Below are 19,992 nucleotides of genomic sequence, written 5' to 3' on the forward strand. Positions count from 1 at the left end.
TGTGCTCCTGGTTTTATTTTAGTAAATGTGCATTGTATCACTAATTTCAGAGTTAGCCTAACATAATATATTTTGGGGGTGTGCCTTGTACCATCAGTTCTTAATTTCCACATGTGAAAAAAATAATCAGTAATGCATAAAAAAATATAAGCTTGGTGTTTGTATGCTATGGAAGGCATGCACGTTGGTGCTTTTTTTTTTAAAGGGAAAACCAGAAATATTTCTTATTAAATAAGTATTTATTTATTCAATAAGCCTTTATTACATAAGTTAGATTAAGATATTTCTCCCCATAATGAACCAGATGCATTGATTTTGGCTGTGGGGTACATGTCTAAGAAAATTGATGCCCCAACTTTAAAGGGTCACAAATTAAATATGTTAGATCATAATATGACTTTTAAATCTAATTTCTAACATTTGGGGGTATGTGGTGTCTTTGACCTCCCCGCTTGTTTGCCCACTGAAATAAGTCCTCTTTCTACCCTGTGGTAGATTGTTATTGGAGACATGTAAAGCTCCACACACTAATGTCTTCTGTGAGCTTCTAGATGCTTCTAATTTGTTATCATAAAGTTCTCCAAGTCACTGGGCTGTACCATCACAGCTTTCTTTTGTTTAAATGGAATCATGCATGAAGAGTGGCCTGGGCTTTGTAAACATGGATATGGTAAGACAATGTAGAATTCAATCCAGTTTCAATTTTCCCAGCACTCCAGATTAGGTAACCATGGAGAGCATATTTGCTTTTTGAGGTTTTGTGTGTGTGTGTGTGTGTGTGTGTGTGTGTGTGTGTGTGTGTGTGTGTGTGTGTTTCCTTCTCTTCTCATCATGGTGTGATTGACAAAGGATCAAGGCTAACAGGTTCAATAACCAGAGAGTTTCCTTCTTCCCCATCTGGTCAATTATTAAGCATTTCAGACCCAGCAACACTAGTTGAATTGTACTGCTAGGCAGACATTTTCACTTGTCTCTTTGGAAGAAGTACAATTCTGTCAACATTAGCAAAAACACATTTGATACTCTTGCAAAGGTTATCATAATGCAAAACAGATATCAAAATGACTTTTTCCTGTCCCTGATATATCTGCATCGCAGATGGCTTAGCATGATTTATGAACAGTCTTTAGAAGGGCCCCGTGGACTCCCTTCATTACTAAATCCCTAACTTTTTATTCTTTCCTAAAGCACCTGAAAAGAGAAAAGTGAGCATTTTAACCCCCTCGTCTGTGTTTAAGAATTATTTTGGCTCTCTTGGAATATCAGTATGTGATTACAGTTTTCTGAGGAATTTTTCTGATGGCTTAAACTTCATGTGACTATTCTGAGCACAGAGTAAATTATTATGGAAAATTTGAGCTAAGCTTTCCAGTGGTGCATAAGTTGTTGGAAATAATATGCAGAGGAACCCCTTTGTAGTGCTTTTTCTAAAATAGAGACAAAAGAAAATACTATTGTATATGTGCAATAGCATGGAATTTTAAAAGATAAACGGTTTAACAGGAAAAGTTATAAATGGGTTTTTCTGTCTTTTCTTTGCTCTTAACACAACCCAAATCGCTACACAGATAAAGGGAGAACTTTAAAATGTTTCAGCTTTTCACATAGGGTGTTTATATAATGTTGTATACCAGCTCTTTGATAATTCCTAAGGGTAAATAGTAATTGAAATAGCAAGTTTTAAATAAGAGGTTAGGAAGTGAAAATATATTTTAGTTGAGTTTAGAGTTCTGGAACCTGGGAACTTTTTATATCCTCAGTATCGAAGCAGGAGTTCTTTCCAGAAGCTTTACTAACTATAAATACTCATTTCTACTGCAAGGAAGATATTTTGCAAGTAAATCTTATTCCTTCTAGAGGCTTTTGTGTGGAGAGCAGTACTTCAGTATCTTTATTTAGGCCTCTTCTAAATATTCCTGTTTGTTGATATATGCCTGGCCTCCTATTTCCTTAAGCCTAATTCATAAAAATCGCGTAGGGCTAGGGCCTGTGAGGAATTAACAAGTATTTCGAGATACTTGGAATGCTTCATATTTTACACCAGCAGAGTTGGGCAAAATGGATGGAGCAAGGAGGAAGAATAGAGAGAAGTCGAGAAAATTAAGTTTTGAAAAAAAAAAAACAAAAATGGGGACGAGCTGAAGCAATAGTTAATAACCCCGGGTCCATAATTCTTTTGGAGTGACCTAAAGTGACACCTTCTCAATTTCCTATTTTTGATGAGATTATGAAAGCAAGAGTTAATATCTCAGAAAAATAAGGCCCTTTTAGGAAGGTTGGATTATCTATTTTGGAAGGTTGGAGAACATTTTAATGTCCAAGAAGAAAGAAATTGGCTTATGGGTTACAGATATTTTCTGTGGCATAGCATCAGCATTGATATCTTAGCAGGACCTGTGATTAGCTAAGCAATCCCTGTTTTTCTGAGGCTCAGAACCCACAGATTTGAATTCTCTTGCTTAGTTGTATGTGTTTGTGTGTGTCAAGGACAACAGTAGATTGAGCCATGACATTAGTTAGCAGCAAGCCCTTTAACATATTCTTATTATGCCCCTCATAGGAAGTTTGGTGTTCTTCTGGGTTGGTGGAAGGTTATCATATTAAGACCCTGGACACTGGCTTCCTAAGAGAAGTTTATGTATAGCACACATGGTTAGAGAGGAGGTAACACATCCAGAGAAGTTGACTGACACTGCTAGTAAAGCCATAGGAACCCTCATGGTTTTGTTTTTTAAAACCAGTGAAAGAATTTATCCCATTGATGTTTTCTGCTGTGTTCTTTCTCCCTATGTTTCTTCCCTTGTGGGAAATGAAAACACGGCCTCCTGGAATTGGAACTCTAGAACCTGGACATGCACACCTACTGAAGGTTATCTGGTTTCCCATTGAACCAGATAACCTTTCCCTCTTGTACTTTGCCCTGAGTAGAAAGTAACAGTGGTTTTATTTTAATTTGGAGGGAAAAATCATGAAAAACAGAGAAGTGAGCATGATATAATTAAGCTTACATCCAGCAAAGAGACTCTATCTCTGAGCCTCCAAATGGTATAGGAGGCCAATAGAGTCTAGTACAATCAGACTGGCCACCTAATCTGTGTGAAGCCTTGATTTCTAGATTGCAGAAATTAAGGCGATACTTGCCATCCATCTGCTTCCTAAAAATGCTGTGAGTTATAATGAGCTAATACTTTTAAAACACCTCAAGTTCCTTAGGAAGAAAAAGTAAATTCATTCTTGTTCTAGGTCATTGGTTCTCAATTTCAGTAAAGTTGCCATTTTTGGCTGTCACAGTTGTAGGGGGATGGATGTTCCTGGCATCTGTTAGATGGAGACCAGGGATGTGTTTGACCGTCCTACAATACGTAAGATATTCCTCCACAACAAAGAATTATCTGGCCCAAAATGTGAATAGTGCCAAGGTCAAGAAACCCTGCTCTAGATTGAGATATTATCATTAGTATTCTATTTTTTGGATTTTGAAGTTAACTGAGTTTGGGTTTTTTGGGTTTTTTTTTTCCCCCTGAACAAATGTAATTCTCTTGGAGACTCTTTAGAGTAGAAACAGAGTGTTCAGGAAATTGTCTTTTATGAAGATGGCTGTTAACACGTCTCCACATCGTGTTTGCATGAGCAAATGCATCAGAATCTGTAGGTGATCTATCACTTCTCTGTCTAGTTGAGTGCAAGTTTAGCTTTGTACATGCCCCAGCTGTCTGGTTTACGGCTTAAACGAGCTACTTGCCTCCCTTCCCAAGCCAAATTCAGAACCTTTTAACCTTCAAGCACGTCTTAAAATGTGCTTCTAGTCATTGCCATCACTTTATAGCCACCTGCAGGTAAGGTTCCAGACTGACCTTCTCAGCAAGCCAGGTAATTCTGTTTTAGTTCTTTGAGAATTCCACAACACCTCCGAGAGAGCCCACATGCTCTTTGTCTATGAATCACATCCTTCCCAGGAGTTTATCCAATCCAGGATAAGTTCTTTCCAACTTCCAGTGCCAGATGAAGAATGAGTCTTCCCCTCATTACTTAGATGTTTGTGTGGACTTGTGTCTGCCTTATTGCAATATTCATGACACCTGGTCTCTTTCCTCAGTGAAATCACTGCCTCTAGTTACTTATCAGAGAAGCAGAAGCCATGGCTGTGTTGTACGTGGGTGTACAGAGACAATGAAATGCTGAAACGGCATGGCCAAAAGCACAGGGACTCCTTCTGCAATTACTGCTCTGATTCAAACGCATTTGTACACGAAGTACATTGATATGTGCATATTTATCTCTATGTACATTAGGCAGGCAGACATATTTACAATTTATCTATGCACGTATATTTTTTTAAATCATCTGTGTCAATTGCAGTGTATATCTTGTAAATGGCACATTCCGTGCCTTCATGATTCCGTGGGTGCCATGTTCCTTGGCATCAGTGTAGCCCTTTGGGAGTTTCTCCCATTTCTCAGTCTGTGTGCTAATTTCCAATAAACCGTCAACCAAGCATGTAGAGTGTATGTTTATTACATGGTATTTGGTTGGGAGAGAAATAAGATACCTGGGCTTCAAACTGAATACTCTCGGGGGGAAAAAAAATTCTGATATCCTATAAACAATTATAATTTGGGTTCTTAGAGCTGCCGGTTCTTGGTTCTGATAACATCTACCTGTGAGCATGTGTTGTAATACTTATTATAAAATGGCTTTTAATATTTAGGTTATATTGCTGTGGTTGAAAGAAAGATTTGAGAGGGATGTAACTAGGACACAGATGTCTGGGTCTTATGTATCTTAACATACGAATGTGATCTGTGCTACGCACTGCTTCACCCACGTGTTGCGGGGGACTGTTTGAAAGATTTGCACCACATTAATGGAAGGAAGGCCCAGGCCAAAGCCTCTGCCCACTGATTGGGTGTAAGCCACACCTGGTCAAATCTTGTACCTATTTCGCCTAAGATCCAACTTTTCTAATTCCTTTCAGATAAGCTAAACCGAGAAATGTGTGCCAGATGACATACATAGGACATGTTTCAGAGTTATCAGGATGTCATAGTTCTTTGGATGGTGCTTGAGTTGTCCCCCACCCCCCAAAGAAAGCAATCCCTTTTTCCCATGAGAAGGGAGTTAAGAGTAGAGGATCCATCTGTGTAGCAAAATACTCAGCTGGTTCCTTGCATAAGGATGAACACCCCAAAGAACAAAGCAGAATGGAGATGTGCCTTAACTTGAGGTTGTCCCCAAGTAAATTGTCCTCAAGTAAATCATTTGGTTCCTCTAAATGGCTCTTGCCTTTGAAGAATGAGGATACCATGAATAGTTGAGGAGAGTGGCAGAGTTTAGAAGTCGTTGCTAGTTAAGTGGTCCTGCCATGAAACAAAAAAATCTTCCGTTCAGCTTAGCTGCAGCTCTTCATGTGAGGCGAGACAGCTCTCTAGGACGGCACAAATCCCTATTTTGGGATAAAAGAGAGTCAGAGCTGGGGCATGAATCATTGTTGGGCGATTCCACACGGATGATGGCTGTCTCAGAATTCAAAGGCAGGAGTGCAATTTGAGCAATATAGGGATGGAAACAGTAGAGTGGAACTGACCTGGGTCCCTGAGGTCTCTCCTTTTCCAGGCTAACGTCATGTTTTAACCAAACCTTGCACGTTGAGCTTTCTTTCCTAATGCGCTGAGCTGCACGATGGCTTCAGAATAATATTAAGCTTTCCCACGGCCTTGTGTTTAGGTTGAGGGGGGACTAGGTTTACCACAGTGGAACCGGTGGAACCCAGGTGGTGCCTACAGGCTAAGTCTGGGAGAAAGCTTCAACTCTAGGAGGAGAAAGCAGATAGTTAACTGCTCTTCTGGAGACTCACTTTATTATTATTATTATTATTATTACTACTACTATCATTTCATATTTCATGCATGCTTGAGAATTCCTGGTCCATTTTCTGTCTCATCTTCCTCCAAAATGGCAGGTGGCAGAGAAGAGCATATTATTCTCACTTGTTTTTGCAGTCCTCATGGTTCTCTTGGACTGTTTGCCACCCGGCAGGGAACATCACCTTCTTTCTAGAAATCAGGAATGTTGGTGACTCATCACAGGGCCAGCCCTACTGTGCAGCGTTGCCTTCATGCCCTCCCCTCCCAGGTGCTGCTCCCCATGTGAGAGTAGACGGGTGTAGCATTAGTTTATTTAGAATCCAGCAGATAGCTCACGTGTTCCATCGTGGTGGCAGAAGTACCATTGACCAGCCTGTAGTCTCCAGCCCGCAGTCCCCCAGCCAATCCTAGAATTTTAGAGGCATGAAAGAGAGACCCTGGGTCTGGAGTCTGTCTCCAATTCAAACAGAGCAAGTTGAGAAGAATACATGTTTCCTTTCTCAGCTTGAAGCTGCTAAGGGGAAGCAGTCCTATGGGCAACTTGCAGTGAGATGTGGGCTTCGCATAACATGAATGATATGCACCCTTTATTGCTTGCTCTGTTCTTCATGCTACTAACCAGACTCTGTTGATGTTGTTTTGATTTTAGTTTTTATCTGGGGGGGTTGCTTTGCATGTCATTCTTCCTCTTGGCTGTTAGTTGCGGGGGTTAAGCCTTTTCCTTTCTGTGATTCAGGTGCCTCACTCTTTCCTTTCCAGGTTCTTCCAGTTCTTTTAACATGTCAAACTCTGGAGATTTGTTCATGAGCGTGCAGTCACTCAATGGGGATTCTTACCAAGGGGCCCAGGTTGGAGCCAACGTGCAATCACAGGTAGGGACCCAGCCAATGTGCCGCCAGGTGAATGCTTTAGTGCCCAAGAGCCCTCAGTCGGATTGGCACCTCCTGCTTCTGTCCAGAGAGAGAGACGGACAGACAGAGAGAGATGTAGAAACAAAACCTTACCAACAACCAAACCGAATCAAAGACAACCATTGTCGTGGGGAATCTCGTCCACACTTTGTGAATGCGTTTGGCTCTGGCTTGTCAGCCACACTAGGAAGGCAGGAGAGCGGCAAGCACAGGGTGAGGTGACTAAGGCCCGTCGGGCAAGTGGACCCAGTGTATTCTTTGCTCATGAAAGGGAAAGGGAGGAGGAGTTGAGTCCATCAGTTCACTTTTCAGGTCCCTCTCTTGTTTGTTGCTTTTCCACACTCAACATTTGCCCGATATAGAGGTCATGAATGAGTAGGCACATACCTTAGTATCTCACGTTTTCATTTCAACCTTGAAAAACACCCAGCCAGGTTGACTAAATTCATCTTCTTAGTCATCCTTGAGGTCAAGGGACTTGGGTTTCTGGTGATGAGTCTAAGTCCATGCTGGGACACACAAATCAAGCGTGTGGTGTAAACCCTCAGCGCTCCCTAGTCGGCAGCTCGCCTTCACGATGGCTCAGAAGCCGTCCTCCTGTGTCAGCACACAGCCTGATGTGACAGGGTGAAGTCCTGTGCTCTGGGTCAGAATCGCTAGGGAAGTTCTGAGCCAAGCGCATCCAGGCTCCCACCCTGCAAGAAGAGCAGGAAGCATTACATGCCTGGAAGAGACCAACTGGCCGGTGATTCAGCCCCCTGCACAGGAAACATAAACAAGTTTGAGGAGATATGGTCAGACTTTGGTCAAATGACTAAACAGCTGGCCATCATTTAAGTCCTCAGAAAGACAACATTGGTCGCACACTGCTCTCTCTGTGAGGGGGCTGGCCAAGCCCCTCTACACAGAACCTTGACTTTTGTAGGATCCCCAGCAAAGAAGTTAGATAGGATGATCTGGAGGGCAGGGAAAAAATCCCTTCACTCTCCCCACTCTCAGCCCCTCTATCACCCAGTCCCTGCCTTCTCATGCAGCATTGTTGAATTAGTTTCAGTGTTGGGAATCCCAGCTTTCTTTGACCATTTTTCTGTCTTGCTTACTGAAATCAGAAAGGATAGTGGATTCGGCATAGAGAGGAGGCCCAGCCTCCTCCTAATGGTTCCTTTCCCAGGAAGAATGTCTCCAGTGATGGCATTAATTTGGCGAGCCCAAATGGTAGCCTGTGTGCTGATGATGTGCCTCCCTTTCCCTGCATCTCCCTGACTAATTTCCTCTCTGTTGTTGTTCATCTGTTTAGGTGGATACCCTTCGCCATGTTATCAGCCAGACAGGAGGATACAGTGACGGACTCGCAGCCAGTCAGATGTACAGTCCGCAGGGCATCAGTGTAAGAAAACAAGGCTCCCCCCCTCCCCACCCTTTGTTTTTATTCTATCACTGTCAATTAGTTCAAAGCCATAGGGCTCAGAATGCCACTTAGTAGGACTTCTTAGCTTTACGGTCACCTAGTTTCTTGTTTCTGTATCGGTCATGCCATCGGCAGCATTCTACCCTCAAAAAAAGTGGCGATTGGGCAGGCTTCATGCAGGCAGCTGGCGTCTAGGGCTGTCACACGCAATCAGTGTTTGCATGGCACCTGCGGCCACATGCGTTCAGCTGAGAGGGGCTGCTAAACAGGTGACACCTAGTACAACAGTGGTAGGAAACGTCCCCACAAGCGGGGGCCTGGGAACCTGGGGAGAAAAACCAGTAGCCGAAATCCATTGCATCCAGGTCTGTGGTCTTAAAAAAAAAAAGACACCTTTCTCCCATCTAAGGACGATTAAAAAAAATTAACACAGAGGCTGGGTATGCTGAAGGGATGGGGAGGGGTGCAGACCATCTTCTACTTGTTCTTGGGTGCGCTGGCGGCTCCTGACTAGCATGAAAATTCATAGCGACAAGCTTTGTCGCACAGAGTGAAATCGATCAGACAGACACAAGGAGAATCGAGTGTAGATTTGGGACAGCAATCCAACTTGATTTCTCAGATCAATCGTCCGCTATCTCAGCAGCGATGACAGCAAGCTGGGACAAGAGGGCAGCCTGGAAAAGGAGGCTGTTCTTTAGATCAGAGGTGATTTCCTGGGCTTTTAGAGGTCATAAGATGCTCCAGTAGAACTATTGGCTCAGAACTGTCTAAGAAAACTATGATTGGATGACGGTAAGGATTTTTTGTTGTTGTTTCTGTTGTTAGGATTAAAATAAATTGGGGATGGAGGGAAGGAAAGGTGGGCATAGTGTGTTGATGTAATTCTAGCCTATACTAATTGAGGTACGGAATCTGCAATGAAAAAGGTGATAGCTTTTTAACTCTGCATTGGTGCAATCATATATGACAATGGCCAGAGTGGAAGGAAGCAAGAGGATACCAGCTGTTTCATCAGATGAGGAACGGTTGAAAAAATTAGGAATTCTTAGCCCATTAAAGAGAAGGTTTGGGTGGTAAGTAATAGTTTAAGACACGCTGTCATCAATGAGAGAGATTGGATTCATCGTGAATGATCTAAAGGGAGGTAGGATAGATCACTGAGTAGAAGATTCCGGGAAACAGATTTCACTTCAACATCTCAAGGGACTTTGTAAGATACAGTCAGAGTTGTCCAAAGAAGGGATCTTTTGCCCCTGGAAGCCAAGAATTCCCCATCATTGGCGCATTCAGACATTGTTTGGCTAACTACTTGGTCAGGATGTTGTAGAAGGGAGTTAAGTACCAGGTGATGACTGTCTTGGTGACTTTTAAGGCCCCTTCCAATTAGGAATTCTTTATTTTCTACCTTCCTTAGGCAGAATCTCCCCTGAGCTTATATAATATTTATCAAGTTCCTCTCTGGGAGGGAAGGAGGGAGGTTAGAGCTGACCCTGTTAGACATACTCTGGGCACCTGTGTCCCTTTTTTAGAAAGGGTTTCCAGAACAGAGAGATTTTTCCCTTCTTGTGCGTATACTAATTATTATTCCTGTATTCATGGCTGACTTATCAGACGCCTGCTTAGAAAAAATCCAAGATACCATGGTGGAGAATTATGTTCTCAAAAATGGATTCCAAATGAATTAAGTTGTTCTGTGTTTGTATGGGGAGGTTCAAACACATAGGCATTTATACATTGCCTGGATCTTTTTGAGCTAGAAGATCGGTCTTTCCAGAAGAAGTTTTGCTCTATATGTAAGTGGAAGAGAGGAACATGAGGAAAGCATACGAGTGTGGGGAGGAGACTATGGACACGCTCAGAAGGAGAACTGCAGAAAGTCTACATGACTGGGCAGGAAGTGGGGCTGACAGTTCTGCTATTTGGCATCTTTCTTTCCTAATTGGGTAGCACAGAAGAGAGCAGCACTCAGACTCTGAGGGTTCAACATTGGCCCCTCTGACGTCATCTGGTGGGCTGGGAATCATTTCTGAAATAGTGTAACCAAACATGTGCAGATCATTATGTCTGATTATATAAGCCCACCGCAAAAACTGGGCTGGAAAATGCCACTTGAAAGAGTCTCTCATTTTGCATTAATTTTTTTCCCCTGTGAACTGTTTATTTTATTTCTGGGTCTTTAAGACACAGGGTAAATGAATCAAAGGCTGATCATGATACGGTCTTTTCCTTTGGTATCAATTTTAAGTTGTGCCACCTTGCAGGAGACTAAGCTTGTGAGATGTATTTTTAGAGAGTGGTATTAGATGCCGAGGCATGTGTATGTGCAGAGAGGGGCACTGGCTGCTAGGAGAAATGAGAGAGAGAGAGAAAAGGAGGTAGACAAGAAGAGACAAGGACAGGAATGAAAGATTCGAGCCAATGAATAGAAATAAACAATTCCAAAACCCATGGCGGCAATGGAATTCCCAGCTGGGCTCTGGATTGTGTTTCATTCAGTGGAGGACATTTTCTGGGCAGCCTTTATCTACTCCCCTGCCTGGGTTTTCACAGCACTCACATCTTATCCAACCAGCGTCTATTTTAAATCTTGTAGAGTTCAGACGGCTTGCCTTTAACTAAGGCCATTTAGTGATCGTGTTGCAAGGTGTGGCGGTAAGAGCCCTGCGGTGGGAGTTGGGAGACTCTGGTCCTTGTAACTCTCATGTGCCCATGGGCAGGCGTCAAACCTTGTCTTTTATAAAATGGGGCCAGTAATTCTCACCCTTAGTACCTTCATGACTGCTTTAGGGAAAATGAGAAAATAGGTAAGAATGGGCTTGGCAAAGCACAAGTTTTTCCACATGAATGCAGCATGAAAAGTTTTAAGTGATAACTTTCTAATTTGACCTTTTTCCTCCTCTTGTGTGAGCAGTTTTCCCAGTAGGTAGTTCCTAGTGAGGATAGGTTAGGACACAGTTGTCACTTTTTTCTCTCCTGTTGGAAAGGTACACTTTCGACAAGGATATAGAGTTATGCAAGGCCTAAGGACCCCCTTCCTTAGCCAGAGTGAGCGTTAAAGACCCTGGGACTTTAAGATGTAGGGTAAGTGAATCAAAGGCTGATCATGATACGGTCTGTTCCTTTGGTATCAGTCTTAAGTTGTGTTAAATTACACCTTTTTTAGTGCTTTGTATTCTCAAATGACAACGGGCAATGCTTACTGGGTTTAGAGTGGCTCTAAGTGATGGAGGGAGATTACTTCACTTCTCTGTCAGTTAGAAAGACTGAAAGATCACTTAGCTATCACATCCACTCTTTCGTTTCCCTTCCCACTGCCACCATCCTCGTTCTAGAAATAGTTCATTAGCTAGGCTATTGTGATTATTTCCTAATTACCGTTACTGCCTTTAGTGTCTCCTTTCTCCTGCACACATCCCCAGAATTTTGTCATTCCTTGCTCAGAAATCAAGAGCACTTCTCTATTGCCCAGCTAAGCAAGTTTAATCCCTGTGTCGGACATTTTCAGAGTCTTCTGCGCTCCGGCCCCATCTACCTATCCATCCCCCTCACTCCCCAAATCACACTGACTCTCCCACGCCCAGCTCCTCCTTGCTGTTTGTCTTCTTCTCCTTAGCCCTCCTTCCCCTCTTCTCTCCACTTTATCACACACACACTCCCTTGCCTTATAGATATATGCACAGACACACTCAATCAGTCTTTGTCTTTCATTCCCAAATACGCATGTGGTCCCAAAATGCATATATTAGTTGCTCAAAACATGTTTGTTGAATGAATAAATCAGGAGACAAGCTACCACTGAATTAAAAAATGCCACATCTTATGTAACAGCTATAAAATACCTAGTAATGATTTTTCTCTTAAATGCCTTACTAACCCACAAATAGACTATCTTTTTTAATTCAAAAAGCTTCTTAAGTCTTTCTTTTTGGAAAAAGTTTCTAAACTTTTTGACCAAGGCAGATTCTCTGAGAATTAAGAGTCAGATCCGCATTAAATAGATGAAGTTATAGAGTGATGATATTGTCAAGAGAATTATCCCTTTGAATTCTTTAGCGCCTTCTTTCCTAAAAGAATCCCCTTATCAAAACCTGCTTGTGGGGTAGCCATCTGCATAGCAAGAGAACATCGTTTCTTTTATTTTTTTTTTAAATTTTATTGAAGTATAGTTGATTTACAATGTTGTGTTAATTTCTTCTGTACAGCAAAGTGACTCAGTTATGCATATATATATTCTTTTTCATATTCTTTTCCATTATGGTTTATCACAGGATATTGAATATAGTTGTGCTAGACAGTAGGACCTTGTAGTTTATCCATCCTATATATAATAGTTTGCATCTGCTAACCCCATACTCCCAATCCTTCCCTCCCCCATCCCCACCCCCCTTTGGCAACCACAAGCCTGGAGAACACCGTTTCTCATGGGGTTCTCACTGCTTTCTCTACCAGACGTGGAACTAGAACCTGCACAAACAAACGGGTGGATAGTGGCAGCAACCTGAAGTCAGGAAACTTGGATCCTTCTTGTGGCTTTTCTTGTGGCGAGTCTCTTCATCTCTGTATCATTGCTTCATCTGTCAAATTTATCCCACCAACAAGCTCTAAGGTCCTTTCAGCTTAGTAGTTCTGGAGCCCTACAAGTATGTTTTTTTTGTGTTTTTTTTTTGTGTGTAACCAGAACATTTTTATTCACCCCCAAAATAAATCCCGTATCCTCTTGTAGTCACTCTCCGTCTCCTTTCCGTCAGCCCCTGGCAACCAGTAATCAGCTTCCTGTTTCTATGGATTTGCCTATCTGGACATTCATATAAATAGAATCATACCATCTGTGATCTTTTGTGGACTTTGCTTCTTTCACTTAGCATAATGTTTTCAAGTTTTATCCATATCATAGCATGTGTCTACTGCATTCTTTTTTTTTTTTTTTTTTCACACACACACACACTGTATTTTATTTTTACAAGGGATAAATAGACTGACACCAAGCATTGTACATGGATGACCACAACAAAAGTAACAATGATTGCAATTACCAAACATGAAACACACTCATACTATGTCATAATATTGACATTCAGTCCAGTAATCCTCCACTGTAACAGCTCCTTTACTTTGCAGTGAAAATTGATTTGTATATTCTTTGCCTCTGAGTCCTTGTGGGATTTTTTTTTTTTTTAAATTCAGAAAGAAAGTCACAAAAATTATACTCATCCTCATCAGTTCACTCAGTCCCATGTAATTAATTTTTTTTTTCATCTTGATCTTTTGTTAGCACTTTTATGAGTTCATCAGTTTTTCATTAGAGTTCTGAAAATGCTTATTCATTCAGTTCAGCAGTACAGTCAGTTACCAGAAACCTGTACTTCTCAGAGTCTTTTCCATAAATTTCTTGAAGATGAAACCCTTGTATAGGAACATATTTGCAAAATCATCAGAGTACACACAGAACTGTCTGTAAATGACAAAAGACTTAAAAATGACCACGGTTAAAGATTTGATGAAAGTTCATAATAATGCAGTTGACAAGAAAATTAGTTATTTCTGAGATATACATTTTAAAGTAATAACTAGGATTATTACTTGTAACATTATACCAGAACATATAAGATTTTTAGAAATTTCATGTAATGTCTGAAACATTTATATTAACATATTTCCATACATATTTCCATACAAATACAAATATAAGATTTTTAGAAATTTCATGTAATGTCTGAAACATTTATATTAACATATTTCCATACATATTTCCATACAAATACAAATATAAGATTTTTAGAAATTTCATGTAATGTCTGAAACATTTATATTAACATATTTCCATGCAAATAACCCAATGAAAGTTTAGTATTAGTTGTTTTGTTTGTTTTTTTATACTGCAGGTTCTTATTAGGCATCAATTTTATACACATCAGTGTATACATGACAATCCCAATCGCCCAATTCAGCACACCACCATCCCCGCCTCACCACAGTTTTCCCCCCTTGGTGTCCATATGTCCATTCTCTACATCTGTGCCTCAACTTCTGCCCTGCAAACTGGCTCATCTGTACCATTTTTCTAGGTTCCACATACATGCATTAATATACGATATTTGTTTTTCTCTTTCTGACTTACTTCACTCTGTATGACAGTCTCTAGATCCATCCACGTCTCAACAAATGACTCAATTTCATTCCTTTTTATGGCTGAGTAATATTCCATTGTATATATGTACCACAACTTCTTTATCCATTCGTCTGCTGATGGGCATTTAGGTTGCTTCCATGACCTGGCTATTGTAAATAGTGCTGCAGTGAACGTTCGGGTGCATGTGTCTTTTTGAATTACGGTTTTCTCTGGGTATATGCCCAGTAGTGGGATTGCTGGGTCATATGGTAATTCTATTTTTAGTTTTTTAAGGAACCTCCATATTGTTCTCCATAGTGGCTGTATCAATTTACATTCCCACCAACAGTGCAAGAGGGTTCCCTTTTCTCCACACCCTCTCCAGCATTTGTTGTTTGTAGATTTTCTGATGATGCCCATTCTAACAGGAGTGAGGTGATACCTCATTGTAGTTTTGATTTGCATTTCTCTAATAATTAGTGATGTTGAGCATCTTTTCATGTGCTTCGTGGCCGTCTGTATGTCTTCTTTGGAGAAATGTCTATTTAGGTCTTCTGCCCATTTTTGGATTGGGGTGTTTGTTTCTTTGATATTGAGCTGAATGAGCTGTTTATATATTTTGGAGATTAATCCTTTGTCCGTTGATTCATTTGCAAATATTTTCTCCCATTCTGAGGGTTGTCTTTTCGTCTTGTTTATGGTTTCCTTTGCAGTGCAAAAGCTTTGACGTTTCATTAGGTCCCACTTGTTTATTTTTGTTTTTATTTCCATTACTCTAGGAGGTGGATCAAAAAAGATCTTGCTGTGATTCATGTCAAAGAGTGTTCTTCCTATGTTTTCCTCTAAGAGTTTTATAGTGTCCAGTCTTATATTTAGGTCTCTAATCCATTTTGAGTTTATTTTTGTGTATGGTATTAGGGAGTATTCTAATTTCATTCTTTTACATGTAGCTGTCCAGTTTTCCCAGCACCACTTATTGAAGAGACTGTCTTTTCTCCATTGTATATCTTTGCCTCCTTTGTCATAGATTAGTTGACCATAGGTGCGTGGGTTAATCTCTGGGCTTTCTATCTTGTTCCATTGATCTATGTTTCTGTTTTTGTGCCAGTACCATATTGTCTTGATTACTGTAGCTTTGTAGTATAGTCTGAAGTCAGGGAGTTTGATTCCTCCAGCTCCATTTTTTTGCCTCAAGACTGCTTTGGCTATTCGGGGTCTTTTGTGTCTCCATACAAATTTTAAGATGATTTGTTCTAGCTCTGTAAAAAATGCCATTGGTAATTGATAGGGATTGCATTGAATCTGTAGATTGCTTTGGGTAGTATACTCATTTTCACAATGTTGATTCTTCCAATCCAAGAACATGGTATATCTCTCCATCTGTTGGTATCATCTTTAATTTCTTTCATCAGTGTCTTATAGTTTTCCGCATACAGGTCTTTTGTCTCCCTAGGTAGGTTTATTCCTAGGTATTTTATTCTTTCTGTTGCAATGGTAAATGGAAGTGTTTCCATAATTTCTCTTTCAGATTTTTCATCATTAGTGTATAGGAATGCAAGAGATTTCTGTGCATTAATTTTGTATCCTGCAACTTTACCATAGTCATTCATTAGCTCTAGCAGTTTTCTGGTGGCAGTTTTAGGATTCTCTATGTATAGTATCATGTCATCCGCAAACAGTGACAGTTTTACTTCTTCTTTTCCAATTTGTATTCCTTTTATTTCTTTTTCTTCTCTGATTGCCATGGCTAGGACTTCCAGAACTATGTTGAATAATAGGGGTGAGAGTGGACATCCTTGTCTCGTTCCTGATCTTAGAGGAAATGCTTTCAGTTTTTCACCATTGAGAATGATGTTTGCTGTGGGTTTGTCATATATGGCCTTTATTATGTTGAGGTAGGTTCCCTCTATGCCCACTTTCTGGAGAGTTTTTATCAGAAATGGGTGTTGAATTTTGTCAAAAGCTTTTTCTGCATCTATTGAGATGATCATATGGTTTTTCTTCTTCAATTTGTTAATATGGTGTATCACATTGATTGATTTGCGTATATTGAAGAATCCTTGCATCCCTGGGATAAATCCCACTTGATCGTGGTGTATGATCCTTTTAATGTGTTGTTGGATTCTGTTTGCTAGTATTTTGTTGAGGATTTTTGCATCTATATTCATCAGTGATATTGGTCTGTAATTTTCTTTTTTTGTAGTGTCTTTGTCTGGTTTTGGTATCAGGGTGATGGTGGCCTCATAGAATGAGTTTGGGAGTGTTCCTTCCTCTGCAATTTTTTGGAAGAGTTTGAGAAGGATGGGTGTTAGCTCTTCTCTAAATGTTTGATAGAATTCACCTGTGAAGCCATCTGGTCCTGGACTTGTGTTTGTTGGAAGATTTTTAATCACAGTTTCAATTTCATTACTTGTGATTGGTCTGTTCATATTTTCTATTTCTTCCTGATTCAGTCTTGGAAGGTTATACCTTTCTAAGAATTTGTCCATTTCTTCCAGGTTGTCCATTTTATTGGCATAAAGTTGCTTGTAGTAGTCTCTTAGGATGCTTTGTATTTCTGCGGTGTCTGTTGTAACTTCTCCTTTTTCATTTCTGATTTTATTGATTTGGGTCCTCTCCCTCTTTTTCTTGATGAGTCTGGCTAATGGCTTATCGATTTTGTTTATCTTCTCAAAGAACCAACTTTTAGTTTTATTGATATTTGCTATTGTTTTCTTTGTTTCTATTTCATTTATTTCTGCTCTGATCTTTATGATTTCTTTCCTTCTGCTAACTTTGGGTTGTTTGTTCTTCTTTCTCTAGTTTCTTTAGGTGTAAGGTTAGATTGTTTACTTGAGATTTTTGTTGTTTCTTTAGGTAGGCTTGTATAGCTATAAACTTCCCTCTTAGAACCGCTTTTGCTGCATCCCATAGGTTTTGGGTCGTCGTGTTTTCATTGTCATTTGTCTCTAGGTATTTTTTGATTTCCTCTTTGATTTCTTCAGTGATCTCTTGGTTATTTAGTAACGTATTGTTTAGCCTCCATGTGTTTGTCTTTTTTACGTTTTTTCCCCTGTAATTCATTTCTAATCTCATAGTGTTGTGGTCAGAAAAGATGCTTGATATGATTTCAATTTTCTTAAATTTACTGAGGCTTGATTTGTGACCCAAGATGTGATCTATCCTGGAGAATGTTCCGTGCGCACTTGAGAAGAACGTGTAATCTGCTGTTTTTGGATGGAATGTCCTATATATATCAATTAAATCTATCTGGTCTATTGTGTCATTTAAAGCTTCTGTTTCCTTATTTATTTTCATTTTGGATGATCTGTCCATTGGTGTAAGTGAAGTGTTAAAGTCCCCCACTATTATTGTGTTACTGTCGATTTCCTCTTTTATAGCTGTTAGCAGTTGCCTTATGTATTGAGGTGCTCCTATGTTGGGTGCATATATATTTATAATTGTTATATCTTCTTCTTGGATTGATCCCTGGATCATTATGTAGTGTCCTTCCTTGTCTCTTGTAACATTCTTTATTTTAAAGTCTATTTTATCTGATATGAGTATAGCTACTCCAGCTTTCTTTTGATTTCCATTTGCATGGAATATCTTTTTCCATCCCCTCACTTTCAGTCTGTATGTGTCCCTAGGTCTAAAGTGGGTCTCTTGTAGACAGCATATATATGGGTCTTGTTTTTGTATCCATTCAGCAAGCCTGTGTCTTTTGGTTGGAGCATTTAATCCATTCACGTTTAAGGTAATTATCGATATGTATGTTCCTATGACCATTTTCTTAATTGTTTTGGGTTTGTTTTTGTAGGTCCTTTTCTTCTCTTGTGTTTCCCACTTAGAGAAGTTCCTTTAGCATTTGTTGTAGAGCTGGTTTGGTGGTGCTGAATTCTCTTAGCTTTTGCTTGTCTGTAAAGCTTTTGATTTCTCCATCAAATCTGAATGAGATCCTTGCTGGGTAGAGTAATCTTGGTTGGAGGTTCTTCCCTTTCATCACTTTAAGTATATCATGCCACTCCCTTCTGGCTTGCAGAGTTTCTGCTGAGAAATCAGCTGTTAACCTTATGGGAGTTCCCGTGTATGTTATTTGTCATTTTTCCCTTGCTGCTTTCAATAATTTTTCTTTGTCTTTAATTTTTGCCACTTTGATTACTATGTGTCTTGGCGTGTTTCTCCTTGGGTTTATCCTGTATGGGACTCTCTGCGCTTCCTGGACTTGGGTGGCTATTTCCTTTCCCATGTTAGGGAAGTTTTCGACTATAATCTCTTCAAATATTTTCTCTGGTCCTTTCTCTCTCTCTTCTCCTTCTGGGACCCCTATAATGCGAATGTTGTTGCGTTTAATGTTGTCCCAGAGGTCTCTTAGGCTGTCTTCATTTCTTTTCATTCTTTTTTCTTTAGTCTGTTCCGCAGCAGTGAATTCCGCCATTCTGTCTTCCAGGTCACTTATCCGTTCTTCTGCCTCAGTTATTCTGCTATTGATTCCTTCTAGTGTAGTTTTCATTTCAGTTATTGTATTGGTCATCTCTGTTTGTTTGTTCTTTAATTCTTCTAGGTCTTTGTTAATCATTTCTTGCATCTTCTCAATCTTTGCCTCCATTCTTATTCCGAGGTCCTGGATCATCTTCACTATCATTATTCTGAATTCTTTTTCTGGAAGGTTGCCTATCTCCACTTCATTTAGTTGTTTTTCTGGGGTTTTTTCTTGTTCCTTCATCTGGTACATAGCCCTCTGCCTTTTCATCTTGTCTATCTTTCTGTAACTGTGGTTTTTGGTTCACAGGCTGCAGGATTGTAGTTTTTTCTTGCTTCTGTTGTCTGCCCTCTGGTGGTTGAGGCTATCTAAGAGGCTTGATGGGAGGCTCTGGTGGTGGGTAGAGCTGACTGTTGCTGTGGCGGTCAGAGCTCAGTAAAACCTTAATCCACTTGGCTGTTGATGGGTGGGGCTGGGTTCCCTCCCTGTTGGTTGTTTTGCGTGAGGCAACCCAACACTGGAGCCTACCCGTGCTCTTTGGTGGGGTTAATGGCAGACTCTGGGAGGGCTCACGCCAAGGAGAACTTCCCAGAACCTCTGCTGCCAGTGTCCTTATCCCCATGGTGAAACAGAGCCACCACTCACCTCTGCAGGAGACCCCCCAACACCAGCAGGTAGGTCTGGTTCAGTCTCCCCCAGGGTCACTGCTCCTTCCCCTGGGTCCCGATGCACACATTACTTTGTGTGTGCCCTCCAAGAGTGGGGTCTCTGTTTCCCCCAGTCCTGTCAAAGTCCTGCAATCAATTCCCACTAGGCTTCAAAGTCTGATTCTCTAGGAATTCCTCCTCCCGTAGCCGGACCCCCAGGTTGGGAAGCCTGACGTGGGGCTCAGAACCTTCACTCCAGTGGGTGGACTTCTGTGGTATAAGTGTTCGCCAGTCTGTGAGCCACCCACCCAGCAGTTATGGGATTTGATTTTACTCTGATTGCTCCCCTCCTACCGTCTCACTGTGGCTTCTCCTCTGTCCTTGGACGTGGGGTATCCTCCTTGGTGAAGTCGGGGTCTTCCTGTCAATGATTGTCCAGCAGCCAGTTGTGATTCTGGTGCTCTCGCAAGAGGGAGTGAGAGCACGTCCTTCTACTCCGCCATCTTGGTTAATCGGAAGTCTGGACACCACTCTTTTAAGAAGTTTGGCTCTGGGCGGATTCTCTTGTACTACGTATCCACCACACTG

General features: G+C 40.8%; 1 protein-coding gene across 2 annotated transcripts in view; it reads left to right on the plus strand.

Annotated features, from left to right (window-relative positions):
- The window catches only part of PBX1 (PBX homeobox 1), a 287,434-nt gene that overhangs the window by 243,801 nt on the left and 23,641 nt on the right, over positions 1-19,992 (plus strand). The window contains exons 8-9 of one of the 2 annotated variants that reach the window (XM_068541178.1): positions 6,624-6,736; positions 8,073-8,162. In XM_068541178.1, coding sequence (XP_068397279.1) covers positions 6,624-6,736; positions 8,073-8,162 — 203 coding nt within the window. The remainder of the gene's footprint in view (positions 1-6,623; positions 6,737-8,072; positions 8,163-19,992) is intronic. The other variant, XM_068541179.1, reaches the window with a different exon arrangement.

This window comes from Eschrichtius robustus, chromosome 3 (genome assembly GCF_028021215.1).
Source record: "Eschrichtius robustus isolate mEscRob2 chromosome 3, mEscRob2.pri, whole genome shotgun sequence".
NCBI classification, from domain to species: domain Eukaryota; kingdom Metazoa; phylum Chordata; class Mammalia; order Artiodactyla; family Eschrichtiidae; genus Eschrichtius; species Eschrichtius robustus.